At 46.9% G+C, this 13,872-nt stretch overlaps 1 protein-coding gene across 1 annotated transcript in view; it reads left to right on the plus strand.

The window, feature by feature from the left end:
- The first annotated feature begins 1,311 nt into the window (after positions 1 to 1,311).
- The window catches only part of BMERB1 (bMERB domain containing 1), a 64,113-nt gene continuing 51,552 nt past the window's right edge, over positions 1,312 to 13,872 (plus strand). Inside the window, exon 1 of the mRNA XM_061599933.1 lies at positions 1,312 to 1,417. Within this exon, the coding sequence (XP_061455917.1) occupies positions 1,312 to 1,417 (106 nt within the window). The remainder of the gene's footprint in view (positions 1,418 to 13,872) is intronic.

Below are 13,872 nucleotides of genomic sequence, written 5' to 3' on the forward strand. Positions count from 1 at the left end.
AGGTCTGAAGTCAACAGTGGGGAAGGGAGGTGTGGCCAGCCAAGGGCTGAGTCGCTTCAAAATGCAGCCAGAAAAACCATTCTCACTGCTTTCAATGTGACTAGTCCAGTGGAGGCTGGTGGCTCCATGTCAGTGGGGCAGTGGAACCCACTCCTGGTTTTTCCAGGAACTGTCCAAGGTGTTGAACCCTATTGATTTTGGCACCTTGGACAGCTCCTGGAAAATGGGAGTGGATTCCACCATCCCAGAGAGCCAGTGTGGTGTAGTGGTTAAGGCAGTCTTTCCCAACCTTTGGGTCCCCAGATGTTGTTGGACTACAATTCCCATAATTCCTGGCCATTGGCCATGCTGTCTGGGGCTGATGGGAGTTGTAGTCCAGCAACATCTGGGGACCCAAAGGTTGGAAAAGGCTGGGTTAAGGTGTTGGACTACGACCTGGGAGACCAGTGATCTAATCCCCACACAGCCATGAAACTCGCTGGGTGACCTTGGGCCAGCCATTGCCTCTCAGCCTCATGAAAACCCTATTCATAGGGTCGCCATAAGTCGGAATGGACTTGAAGGCAGTACATTTACATTTTTTCCCACTGTCCCACTGACATGGAGCCACTAGACTCCACTGGAGTGGTGTGCCCACAGCCTCAGTTTCATTGGATGTCCCCAAGTTCTAGTGTTACAGTGTTTAGTGCCACAAAGAAACACATTCTGTTGAGTGGGGCCCCTGGGCTTGGGCCCCAAAGTCCTCCCTGATGGCACCACTGATCTTATGGCTTCCCACTTCAACAACAAAGGGTTGGATTTGGGGGGGAGATGTCTCTTCCTCCTTCTCCTCCCTCTCCCCGCAACAAAGGTCAGGCGAGGACAGTCTGGCCATCTCTGTGAGGGCCCCGGATAGCGTTTCTCTGCCCTCCGCCAGTGCCCACCCTCCCTCCTCACTACGGCATGTTTGTCTTCCTGGTTGGCCTTCCTTCCCCTCCCCTCCCCTGCGTTCTCTCGTGCGCTTTTCTCAATACCATCTTTACACTGAGCATGCGCGCTGCATATTTCCCCCCCCCTCCCCTCGCCTCTTCCACCTTTGGGTACCACCAGCGCGGTGGAGGGATGCGGTGAGCTCTGCGCGGCTCGCTAGCGCGACGGTGGACAGGAAGACGGGCAGGCGCGCCGGCACCCCGAGGAGCCCCGAAGCCCTTTGGAACCCAGCTCGCTTTCTCGCCATCCCTCCCTCGGGCTGGGATGGACTGCTAGAAGGAGGGGAAGCCCCCTCGGCCCCCAACCATCCAGAGCAAAGGGTCCAGCCCCGAAGGTGCCGGCATGGAGTTAAAGAGATCCATCTCGGCCAGCTCGGAAGCCGAGAAACCTCCCCGACGCTACGGGGCGGTGGAGGAGACGGAGTGGAGAGCCGAGGCGCTGGGGAAAGGTAAGCGCTTCAGATGGTCTGCCTCCCTGTCAATGCTCTCTGTGTGCGTGCGATCTCTATCTCTCCCTCTCCCTCTCTCCAGGTTTCGGCATCTGTACTTGAAGAGGGCAGGGAGCTCAGCAGCTCTTCCAACAGAGGTGGGAAGCTGCCTTATGCCCAGGCGGACCGTTGGTCCATCTAGCTCAGTATTGTCCACACGGACTGGCAGCAGCTCTGCAGGGTTTCAGGCCAGAGTCTCTTCCAGCCCTACCTGGAGGTGCCACTGGGGGCTGAACCTGGGAGCCTCTACATGCATGGCGGGTGCCCTGCCACTGAGCGACAGCCCTTGCTCACTTGCTTGCCTTGATGAAGACCCTTCTTTGTTTGAGAGCCTGGAGAGCTGCTGCTGGTCACAGCAGGAACTTAGGACGCTGCCTTATACTGAGTCAGACCATTGGTCCATCTACTGCAGTATTGTCTGCACTGACTGGCAGCAGCTCTCTAGGGTTCTAGCCAGGGGGTCTCTCCCAACCTTGCCTGGAGATGCCAGGGATCGAACCTGGGACCTTCCGCATGCAAGGCGGATGCTCTGCCACTGAGCTACGGCCTTCCCTGACAAAGGAAGCTGCCTTATACTGGGTCAGACTGTTGGTCCATCCAGCTCAGCACTGTCCACACTGGCAGGCAGCAACCCTCCAGGGTTTCTAGCAGAGACTCTCCCAGCCCTAAGTGGAGATGCCAGGGATTGAACCGGGACCTTTTGCATGCAAAGCAGAAGTTACACCGCTGAGCTATGGCCCTTCCTCAAATGGCCTCCAATCTCTCTCTCTCTCTCTCTCTCACACACACACACACACAGAGAGAGAGAGAGAGAGAGAGAGAGCGTTCCAGTATTGCCATGCAGTTGTGCAACTGCTTCCTAGGAACAAAAGGCTTTATCGCCTCTGGAAAGCTTTTCTAGTAATCATCTTTGCCATCTCATTTCTAAGAGAAAAAAGGTCTCTCTCTCATTCCTCTCCTTTATGAGAGGAAAGGAGCGAAGGAGGGAGAAAGCAAAGGGAGGGAGATCTGGTGGTTCCCCTCCTCGTTTGTTTTGTCTTCCCTCTCCACATCTTGTAACTCAAGTTACTTTGCAAAACACGGAAACAAAAACACCCCTGCCCCCAAAGCCCTGGACCTTCACAGCAGACTGCACTGCTGCTGGGGAAGGAGCAACCGAGAAGGTTTGTGGGAGCAACCTGGATAAAGATTTGTCCTTTGTTTGTTCTCTCCCCAAACCCACCCGCAGCATCATGTTTAAGCAGTAGGAGAAGAAACAGCGCAGGGAGAAGGAGGGGAGGCGTTACAGACAGGCTGAAGTGGCTGGCTTAACAAAGGCTCCGGCCGGCCAACTCTGTTGCTAGTTCAATCCTTCCTGCTCCTCCCAAGAATACACTCATTGACGACCAGCGCTCCAAAACCATGAATGGAAAGAAGCGGCTGGGATTCTAACCCCAACCCCATTTCAATTGCCCCAAAGACCGCAGTTGTGTTGTTAACCCTTTCATTGGGAGGAAGAATGACTTTTGGTCCATTATACAGCAATGCAGCCTCTCTGTCAGTTTCCCAGGAAATCAAGATGTGCCCAGAATTCCTTGCAAAATCACTCTGAAAGCCCTGGACTGCTTTCTTCAGGCTCTTCAGGAAGGTGTAGAGTTGATCTTCCTTTGGGTGTGGTAGCCTCTCTGAATGCAGGAAGCTGCCTTATAGCTGACACCTGTAGAACGGCATCAGAACCATTGGTCCATCTCGCTTATGGCAGCAGGGCAAGGAAGGTATCCCTCCCCTCCAGTTGATGATGTGCATCACTGAATGCAGTTAGGAGGATGCCTCACACCTTGAAGCAGAGGTGGGGAACCTTTTGGGCTCCGAGGGGGGAAGGCAGATCTCTACAGGCCAACTTTGACAGGTGGGCAACCCATCGGTCAATCACATGACATATCTGAGGTACAAAGAAAAGGTGCTGGAAAGGCTTGCAAAGGGCTTCGAGGAGCAGCACTGGGGGAGTGAAGTGGCTTCTGTTCAGTGGCTTCCCTCTCCTTGAGCAATGCACATTCCTACTGTCCATCAGCTGATGGGTGCTTGTGTGTGCACCCTGCTCAGAAGCCCGCATTATGCTCCCAGGAACACAGGACACTGCTTTATACTGAGTCAAACCCACTGACCTATCCAGGTCAGTACTATCCATACTGACTGGGAGCAGCTGTCCAAGATGCCAGGACTTGAACCCAGGACCTTTGGCATGCAAGACAGCTGCTCCACCACTGAGCTATGGCCCTTCACTCTGTCACAGGAAGATGCCGTTTACTGAGTCAGACCATTGGTCCGTCTAGCTCAGTGTTGTTTACACTGACTGGCAGCAGCTCTCCAGGGCTTCAGGCAGGAGATTCTCCTAGCCCTACCTGGAGATGCCAGGAATTGAATCTGGGACATTCTGCATGCAAAGCATATTCTCATCTATTCATAGCAGTGCTAATTTGCACTTCCATACGGAGTTTTCACTCATTTGATGCATTTTCACGCATACTATCGTGGTTGGGGGAGGTGAGGAAGCAATTGCCGACAACAACCTTTCGACTCCTTCAGTGTTGGGAATGATTCCCACAGCAGTGGTAGACTGGTAGTTAGTTTTTTTTTTTAAAGGACCCAATTAGTTTTATTTGCAATTGTCACAGAAAAAGGGAAGAACAAGCAACTGACAAGAGCAATCCCTTGCCAGCTGACACTGACAATGACAAGATTCCATCAATCCCGTATACATTAATATACACCGTCCAAATAAGTGTCTAAATGAAATCGGTGATTATAAGCCATGCAGAAAGGGCAGGGAGATCTTAGGAACATAGGAAGCTCAGTATTGTCTACACTGACTGGCAGTGGCTCTCCAGGATTTCAGGCTGGAGTCTTTTCCAGCCCTACCTTGGAGATGCCAGGGATTGAACCCGAGACCTTCTGCATGCAAGGCAGACATTCTGTCACTGAGCTACAGCTCTCCCCTCTGTGAACCACTGAGTGATAGCTGGTGATTGTTTGTCCTTCCTACCTTGAAGTATAACCTTCTTAGCCACCACAAGGGCTCACGGAACCCACTTTTGTGGCCCATCTGTTAATTCTGACACCACAGGGTTTTTTTTAAAAAAAATCCTGCATTTTGCCCATACGAGGTGGCTACACACTGCACATTGAATGCATAGAATGGGGAAGCAAAGAATCCTAAGAACTGCAGTCTACCTCTCACAGAACTACAGTCTCCAGCAAACTGCAGCGGCCAACCAGATACCTAAGCCCAAAAGCAGGACCGGAGGACACCAGCACACTTCCCACTTAGAAGAGGCATACTGTCTCCGACCACGGAGGCAGAACCTGGCCACAATGGCTAGTAGCCATTGATTGACTTATTATACAGCCACGAGGGTTTGGGGTTGCTCTCAGACCCAATGCTATCCCCAGAGACCTAGGTGACCCCAGTGGCTCAGAGCACCCATTACCATCTTCAGCAGGTGCACCAGCTATGAATGATCATGGGTAGGGATGGCCTTGCCATGGCAGTCCATACATTGGTAACCTTGCAATTAGACTGTATGTCTAATGTGCTGTATGTGGGACTACCCTTGTCCCTTGATCGGAAGCTGTAGCTAGTGCAAAATGTCACCGTTGGGGTGCTTAATGTGATACCCAGCTTTACACATACTGTACTCGTGTTAAAAGTTCTGCACTGGCTTCCTATTAGCTACCAAGTCAAGTGCAAGGTTTGCTGTTTGCCTTTAAAGCCCTAAACAACTTGAGGTCAGGATCAGGCTAAGCTGAGATCTTCTGAGGAGATGCTGCTGATCATCCCACGATAGCAGATTGTCACTAGGTGACAATGCAGATGCAGGCTTTCTTGGCCATTTCACCCACCCTCTGGAAAGCCTGCCCTCTGCTTTCTCGTGAGGTGGAGACAGCAATGACCTTTCAATGCCTCTTAAAAGACGTATATGTTTACCCAAGCTTTCCTGGACTCTGAGTCTTAAATGTTTAATATTTGGTTTGTACACGGCTCAGTTGTATTTGTGCTATACAGGTGCATTTTTGTCTTGTTTTCATCCAGTTTTTTAAAGGTAATTTTATTGAACGTTGTTGGCATTTTAATAGTTGTATTTTTATTGCAAACTGTTGAGAGAGTTTTTATTCTGTTAAGCAGTATATATATATATATTTATAAACAAGCAAAATAATTCATGATCTTCTCTCCCAAAAACTTCGCATCCTCCCCTCCAAGTGTTCTGTGATCTCCCCGTTCCATTGCAGCCCAGCCATAGGTTGGATAATCTCATCTATAAGATACAGGAAATAGGAAGCAAGAGGGACCCAATCCAGATCAAGACCACTTTTTTTAAAAAAAAAGAAACCTAAATGCTTAATCAAAGTTTAGTTTCTGAGCAATACTCACTGTATATCAATTGGAGTGCCTAGCATTTTTGCAGATGTGTAAAGCACACAGAGCCTGGCATACGTTCTAGCTTTCTCAACCATATCAGGTGAAAAAGACTTCCTGTGGCTTATTCTTTAGTAGCTTATATAGTGGGGGCACCAGAAAAAAAAATTGGTCACATCCACACCATACATTTAAAGCACATGGCTTTCCCCAATAATTCTGGGAACTGTAGTTTGTAAATGGGCTTTAAACGTATGGTGTGGACGTGACCATGGGGGGACAGGAGTCAAAGCGCATTTCAATGAGGAACGTTGTTGTTCTGATCCATTTGTGGCAGGTCCCCAGAAAGCAAGTCAGCACCATGGAAAGCTCCAACTGATCCACTTGACCATAAAGCACATCAACACCATGGAGAGCTCCAGTTGAGCCACTTGCTCCACCCAAGTCTGGAGGAAGCTGCCTTATACTGAGTCAGACTTTTGGTCCATTTAGCTCAGTACTGTCTACACCAGGGGTGGGGAACCTCCAGCCCATAGGCCAAATGTGGCACGCCAGGCCTTTCCCCACAAATCACGTCCACCTGACTCACATCTGATGTCATATGAGACATCAGGTTGTGGAGCAGGTAGAACCTTGCTGGATCCCTGTAGAAAGCAGGCTGGAACTCTGTATGCATCAGCTGATGTGTGGGGAGCTCAATCCTGCTTGGTTCATGTGAGGAACTCTCTCAATCACCCAAACCCGGCAGGCAGCAGGCTTGAACCCCCTGGACATCGACTGATGTGCAAGGAGTTCAATCCTGCTTGGTTTGGGTGTGCAAGAGAGTTTCTCATGCACCTGAACCCTGCAGGAAAAAGGATTGAGCAATATTATGTCTGTCAGCCACTCTTCAGGGTTTCAGGCAGGGGACATTCCCAGACCTCCCTGAAGATGTCGAGGATTGAACCTGCATGCAAGGCCAATGCTCTACCACAGAGCTATGGAGATAAGGCTTTATGAGTCCATCCATCCATCTCCTCCTAGTAAGCTCCACGGCCCCACCTGAAGAACATGAATCTTTAATAGCCAATCTCCTGACCTGAAGATGAGGACTTCTTCTGTTTTCTGTGACCTCCTGCCTGAGGCACCATTAGGCTGGCATCATTGAGTGAGAAATGCTCAACTCCTCAAGTGAACCAAACTTGGGATAGGGCATCCTCAAGGATCCTGGCTTGAGTTCCAGAGCCTTCTGACCACTAGCCTCAGGCTCAGTATCACAGTGACAAGGAAAAGGGCCTTTTCAGTTGTGGCTCCCCAGTTGTGGAATGTTCTCCCCAGTTAGGTCCACCTGGTACCTTCACTGACATCTTTTCAGCACCAGGTAAAAATTAATTCTCTCACCCCCAAGCTTTTGTCAACTATGATGATGTTGTTTGCTGTTAGACGTGCTGCCAGACATTTTTGCTGCTGTCATTGGGGCTTACTGTGTAGATTTTTATGAACTGCAAGTGTTTTTATTATGACACATTTTTATCTATGCTTATACTTTTAAATATGTTGTAAGCTGATTAGAGATCTGCTTTGTATATGATATATTTATGTATACGTATTGCCTTCAAGTTGATTCCGACTTATGGCGACCCTATGGATAGGGTTTTCATTTTAAATATGTTGTAAGTTGATTAGAGATCTGCTTTGTGTATGAAGCAAATTATTATTATTATTATTATTATTATTAATAATAATAATAATAATAATAATAATAATAATAATAAATGTGAGAATATCTGTCCAGTTGGTTAAGCAGCCCCAGACTTGGTTGGTTCATCCCTCTTATACTCTGGTCTTGCAGGTGTTTCAGAACTACAACTCCCATCATCCCTAGCCATTGGCCTTGCTTGCTGGGGCTGATGGGAGATGTCGTTCAGCAACACCTGGAGGCCAAAGGTTCCCCACACCTGACATTCAGGCTGCGTGCACACCATACATTTAAAGCATATTTAAAGCACATGACTTCCCCCAAAGAATCCTGGGAACTGCAATTTCTTAAAAGGCTCTAGGAATTGTCGCCCTGTTGGGTATACAGCAATGTTCAGGATTCTTTGAGGGAAGCCATCTGCTTTACATGTGCTTTAAATGTATGGTGTGTGCAGAGCCACATCTTAGATTTGTGAAAGAGAAACAGCAGCATTAAAAAACCCCAAACCTTTTCATCCTGAACTTTTTGATTTTGCTGGAGTTCACTTCCAATAAACATTCTTAAGATTGCAGCCTTATTTTAATTTTCAGCTTATGGTTCTTGTAGAGAGCACTGCTTTTCCTTCACGTAGCCATACGGGTCCAGCAGTTGGAAAGACGACCCCCTTTGGCGCTGTTTATGAAGTCTATGAAAGCAAATGTGGTGGCTGGCAAAAATTCAGTACATCCCTTCCCCTCCACAAATGAGTCAAAGCCACTGATAAGCCAGAGAGAGATCTGAGCTATACCTTCTGCTATCTTAAGTGACTCTTCTGAGCAGAGCTTGCTATTTTTCATGCCTGTTCCGGTTAAATAGAAAAATATCTTCTTAATTTATGTATTTATTTATAAGAATGTTTGAAAACTGCCAGCTCATAAAACCCATTGGAGCTGTGTACAATAAAATCATTAAACATAAAATTATAAAATCATACAATACTGAACAAAGACTGACACAGAATTAAATCAATTCTCCCTGTGTGATTTCATTTGCGTCCCAAATTACTGGTGCCACTACACTAAAAGCCTTCGTTTAGAATCGAAACAAATATGAATTGGGTCCCAGAGTCAGATGGAGGTGTTTGGTCATCCTTTAATTGAGAATCTGCTATTTATAAAAGCACTAAGCCACTGCTGCCTCAGTCCTTTTCAGTCACTCCTTTTGCAGGTTTCAACTAGTCAAAAACAGCTGTCCTAAGCTTATTCTAAGACGATCGCAGAATCTTTTCCCAGCATTAGAACTCTTGTGGAGGAAAAAGCGTTCCCATTTATTTATTACATTGTATTGATTATTAAAGTGCCTGCAATACGCACACCACATTCACCTTTAGTGAAGGTGCCTGGGAAAGTCTTAAAGCGTTCATCTTCAGAAACAGTCACTGGACTGTCGTTGGCCATATGTTTTTGGTAAACCAGTAAGTTTTAAAGGTAGCTTTTGTGTGTGCATTTATTCCCTGTCTTTTTCTTTTATACCCCGTATGAAAAAAACACATTGGGACATAAGAAGAACCTGCTGGATCAGGCTAGTGGCTCGTCTAGTCCAGCACCCTGTTCTCACAGTGGCAACCCAGCTGCCTATGGAAAGCCCACGAGCAGGACCTGAGCACAAGGGCGCTCTCCTTTCCTGCGGTTTGCAGCAACTGGTATTCAGACGCATACAGCCTCTAACCATCGAGGAAGAGGATAGCCAATGTGGCTAGTAGCCATTTATAGCCTTCTCCTCCATGAAATTGTCTCATCCTGTTTAAAAGCCATCCAAGTTGGTGGCCATCACTGCCTCCTGTAGGAGTGAATTTAATCTTTTCGCTGTATCTTGCATGAAGAAGTGCTTTCTTTTGGCTGTCCTGCTGAATCTTCCAACATTCAACTTCATTAGATATGTTCTCTCTAGATGTAATTCCCAGCAACCGGCCTTCAGAAGCACATTGTATTCAATGACAGCCCTGCCCAGTGCAGACGCATTAAAATGAATGAACATGAGTAACTTAAGAGTATTAATTTCAATGGGTCTACTCAGAGTAGGGATGGAAGGGTATGTTAATCCTACCCCTCCTGTGGTTCCCAGCAGAGCTTGGAAAAGTTACTTTTTTGAACTACAACTCCCATCAGCCCAATCCAGTGGCCATGCTGGCTGGGGCTGATGGGAGCTGTAGTTCAAAAAAGTAACTTTTCCAAGCTCTGGCCAGCAACTGATATTCAGAAGCATATTGCTTCCCACCATGGAAGAAGAGCATAGCCATCATGGCTAGTAGCCATTGATTGCCTTATCCTTCATGAATGTGTCTAATCCTCTTTAAAATCAGTCCAAGTTTATGGTCATCACTATGATCGTTTTATACACTGCAATCCTATGCAGGTTCATTTAGTAAGCATGCAGGGGGTTGCAGCATCATAGACTTGCTGCGACCGGCAGAGTGTTCTTCAACGGGGATCAAAGACCCTGGATCTTTTTTGGTTGCTTTTTTTTTTTTAATGTTATTTTAGACTATAGTCCTATACTACTTATAGTGGCAAAAGTTCCATTTAACTCAGCAGGACTTCTGCATTGACAAGTCTGGGATTGCACTGATAGGGACAAGAGGTTCCTCCAGACTGGGGTTGTTTTTTTTTTTTTCAGGTAACTTTTGCAACATGTCTTTGATGTGATAATAGTGCATTAGTGGTGGATTTATCCTGGGCCATCCACACATCATTTTGCTTTATTCTGCAACGCTTCCTCAATGTTATTGCTTCACTGCTGTTTGGAGGGGTATTCTTGTGCTATAGAGCAACAAAAGAGGGACGATAAGCCAACAACCTAGAACTTTTGCGGTATAAAAGGTTGCAGGATTTCAGGAGGAAGTTACGGTCAGAGCTTGGAAGATTACTTTTAAAAAGTAATAAATTACAGTTACAATTACATGGCCCAAAAAAGTAGTCATTACCGTTACAATTACAATTGTTCTGAAAGTAACTGATTACTTTACTTTTTCTCAAGAGTAATCACTACAATTACATTTCAGTTACTTTTTTAAAAGAACGCCTACGAGGTGCTGGCCTTGGCTGCTGCACATCTAAGTAGCCTAAAACAACATTAAAAATAAACACACACATAAGAGGTAGTAGAATAATTCTTTTTATCCATAAGATAGCAATGGTGGTTTCTCCACTGGAAAGGGAGGTGGGGAGGGAGGCAGAGGCCACTACTCAGATCTTTGCACATCAAACCAAGTGCAACCCACCACCACCACACTCAGCCAGCAAGCATAATCTCTCTCACTTAATCACATCCCAGACCCTGCCCTGCCACCAACTCACTCAAGCAAACATTTTCCCCTGAGATGCAAAAAAGTTAAAATACTGCAAATGCGGCACAGTAGCCAGAGAGGGTGGTGGAGGCCACTTTGTGTGCCAAATGCAAACACAGTATTCACACACACACTGTCATCTTTCACCTCCACAGTCCTTTATCTCCATTCTGTTGCTGCCTCCTTCTCCTCCTTTATCCATGTTCTTGCCCTCTGGCTCCTTTCCCCTCCACTCCATTCTTCCCCACCACCATCCATTTCTTTAAACAATTGTTTTCTCCACTCCACCCCGTCTCACTCTCCACTTTGTTGCCTCCTACCCCCCCACAGAGCAGGAGGGAAGAGCGACGCTGCACAGAAGCCCAGTTTGAGGCACATGATTTTCATCCACAAATCAGAGGAGCAGAAGACTTCCCCTGCTTTCCCCCCCCCAGTAATACCCAAAAGTAATGCTGGAAACATTACAATTATTCCACAAAAGTAATAAAATTACTCCTAGTTCCATTACAATCAAAATGTAAAGGAGTTACCCACTCATTCCTCAAAAAAGTAATGAATTACAAGTAATTCGTTACTTGTAACTAATTATTTCCAAGTTGTGGTTACGGTACATGCGCCGACTGAAAAACAAAGCAGTACGTCCGCCTGAAACTTCTGCAGGCACAAATAGTATTGAAAGTTGAGTCGAGTTTAATCGCTCTGATAGCATCACGAGCACAAACCATCATGGATGCACAATAAAAAAGGACGTCCGAAGGGCCTTTTGTGTTGATGGTTGGGACAAACCAAGTTCCACTACCTATGAATGGGAGTCATGAAAGGCGACAACTGTGCTCCCGTTAACATCAATGGAGCATGTAAACAAGAAGGGTTCCTACGTTTTATTAGCTTTAGGCTGTTTGTTCTGCACTATTTTTTTCCCTTCCACAGAAAAATATCTGCACGCACCATCTTCCAGAATCCCTGTGGATTTTGTAGAAAAAGATCCAAGGTAGGCAAGAGTGCGTTCGCCTAATCTTGCCAACAAAACCCTCCTGCGGATTTCACCTTCTGGCGCAATGTGTCCCAGTTTGTGTGAATTTGTTAGTGGAGGAAAATGTCATATTGGAGCCGGAGCTGGCTCTTCCAAGCCTGCATTTTGGGAGGGCTGCTCTGCCTCTTAAAAGGGTAACATGAGTGACTGTCCTTACAATATGCCATTGAATATGGGATCCACTTAATTTTTATTTGCATTTGTCCAGTTTGGGGTCACAGCCACTCACCAGCTGAAGAAGCTTGGAACACTAGAGCTTGTGGACATCCAATGAACGTGAATGCTGGAAGATTCAGGATAGATAAAAGCAAATTGTTTTGTTGTTGTTGTTGTTGTTGTTGTTGATGATGATGATAATAATAATATCCTGCCATTCCTGCCTATGGAGCTATGGAACTCGCTCCCAGAGGAGGCAGTGATGGCCACCAAGTTGGAGTGGCTTAAAAGAGGATTAGACAAATTCATGGAGGATAAGGGTATACTAGCCATGATGGCTGTGCTCTGTCTCCATAGTTGGAGTCAGGATGCTTCTGAATATTAGTTGCTGGAAAATGCAGGAGGGGAGAGTTCTCTTGTGCTCAGGTCCTGCTTGCAGGCTTCCCACAGGAATCTGGTTGGCTGCTATAAGAACGGAATGCTGGACTAGATACGCCACTTGCCTGATCCAGCAGGCTCTTATGTTCTTAAACAAGTATCTTTATGAATAGTACAAAGTTTCTAAAAAGCACATCAGGAAAAGGGAGCTCTTACATGTCTCTTAAGGTAAGGATGGGGAACCTGTGGCCCTCCAACTACTGTTGGACTACAACTTCCATTGTTCCTCCCCATCGGCTGCACAGGCTGAAGCTATTGGGACCTGGAGTCCAGCAACATCTGGAGGGTCTCTCTCTCTCTCTCTCTCTCTCTCTCTCTCTCTCTCTCTCTCACACACACACACACACACACACACACTATGGATTCATGTGGAATGTGGTTCACAGACCTTCATATTTGTCAGGGGTGGGTCCGGCAACATCTGCAGGGCCACAGGTTTCATAGAATCATAGAATAGTAGAGTTGGAAGGGGCCTACAAGGCCATCGAGTCCAACCCCCTGCTCAATGCAGGAATCCAAATCAAAGCATTCCTGACAGATGGCTGTCCAGCTGCCTCTTGAATGCCTCCAGTGTCCCATGCTTGACATATACTAAGCCTAGGTGTCAAGCCAAGGTATTAGGAACATCATCAGAACATCTCTCTCTCTCTCTCCTACTCTGATCTGGAACCCTGAGTTATACGTAGGGGCTTCCTAGCATCTTACAGGCCAGAGGCTGTTCTGCTTCTTTCCAATTCATCTGGAGAAGCCCTCCTGACTGTCCCACTCCATTATCACGTATTTGTTCAGTTTCTACGTAGACTAAAACATTTGGCCAGTGGTGGCTGGTGTCCATCTGGGACTGGTGGGGCGTAAGCCAAGGAGCCCAAACAGCAGGTGGAGCCAGAGCCAATGCCAGGCGGAGCCAACTCATTCTAGTTTTGCCCCCTCCCTCCTCCCCCTCCCTGCTGAGTTCCTTCAAGGGCAACACTGAGACTAAGGAGGTGGAAGCTGACAGATAGTGTCACTCCCTGGACTGGTTGTACGTACAAAAGCAGGCAGGTGGCGGCTGGCTTAGAGCAGACTGAGGTTGGTAGGGCAGTGCTCCATTTGCCCTAATGAAGCAACCTCCGTTGCCTTTGGCAAAGCAGCACTAGTGCTTTGGAACACCGTTCCTATGAAAATCAGACAGGCAGCTACAATTCTGATATTTTGTCACCTGCAGAAAATGTTTCTGATTCACCAAGAGGATTGATTTGATTCAGGGTTGGCCCTTTGTTCTGCGTTTTATGATTTGATACTTTTATGATGATCTTATTGTACACCCCCATTTTTTTTAAAAAAAAGATCCTGCAGTTTGTAAGTGCTCTTATTTATAGCGAAATAAGCCTTCAAGGAAGCTTACAGGATG

The sequence above is a fragment of the Rhineura floridana genome, chromosome 17 (assembly GCF_030035675.1).
Source record: "Rhineura floridana isolate rRhiFlo1 chromosome 17, rRhiFlo1.hap2, whole genome shotgun sequence".
NCBI classification, from domain to species: domain Eukaryota; kingdom Metazoa; phylum Chordata; class Lepidosauria; order Squamata; family Rhineuridae; genus Rhineura; species Rhineura floridana.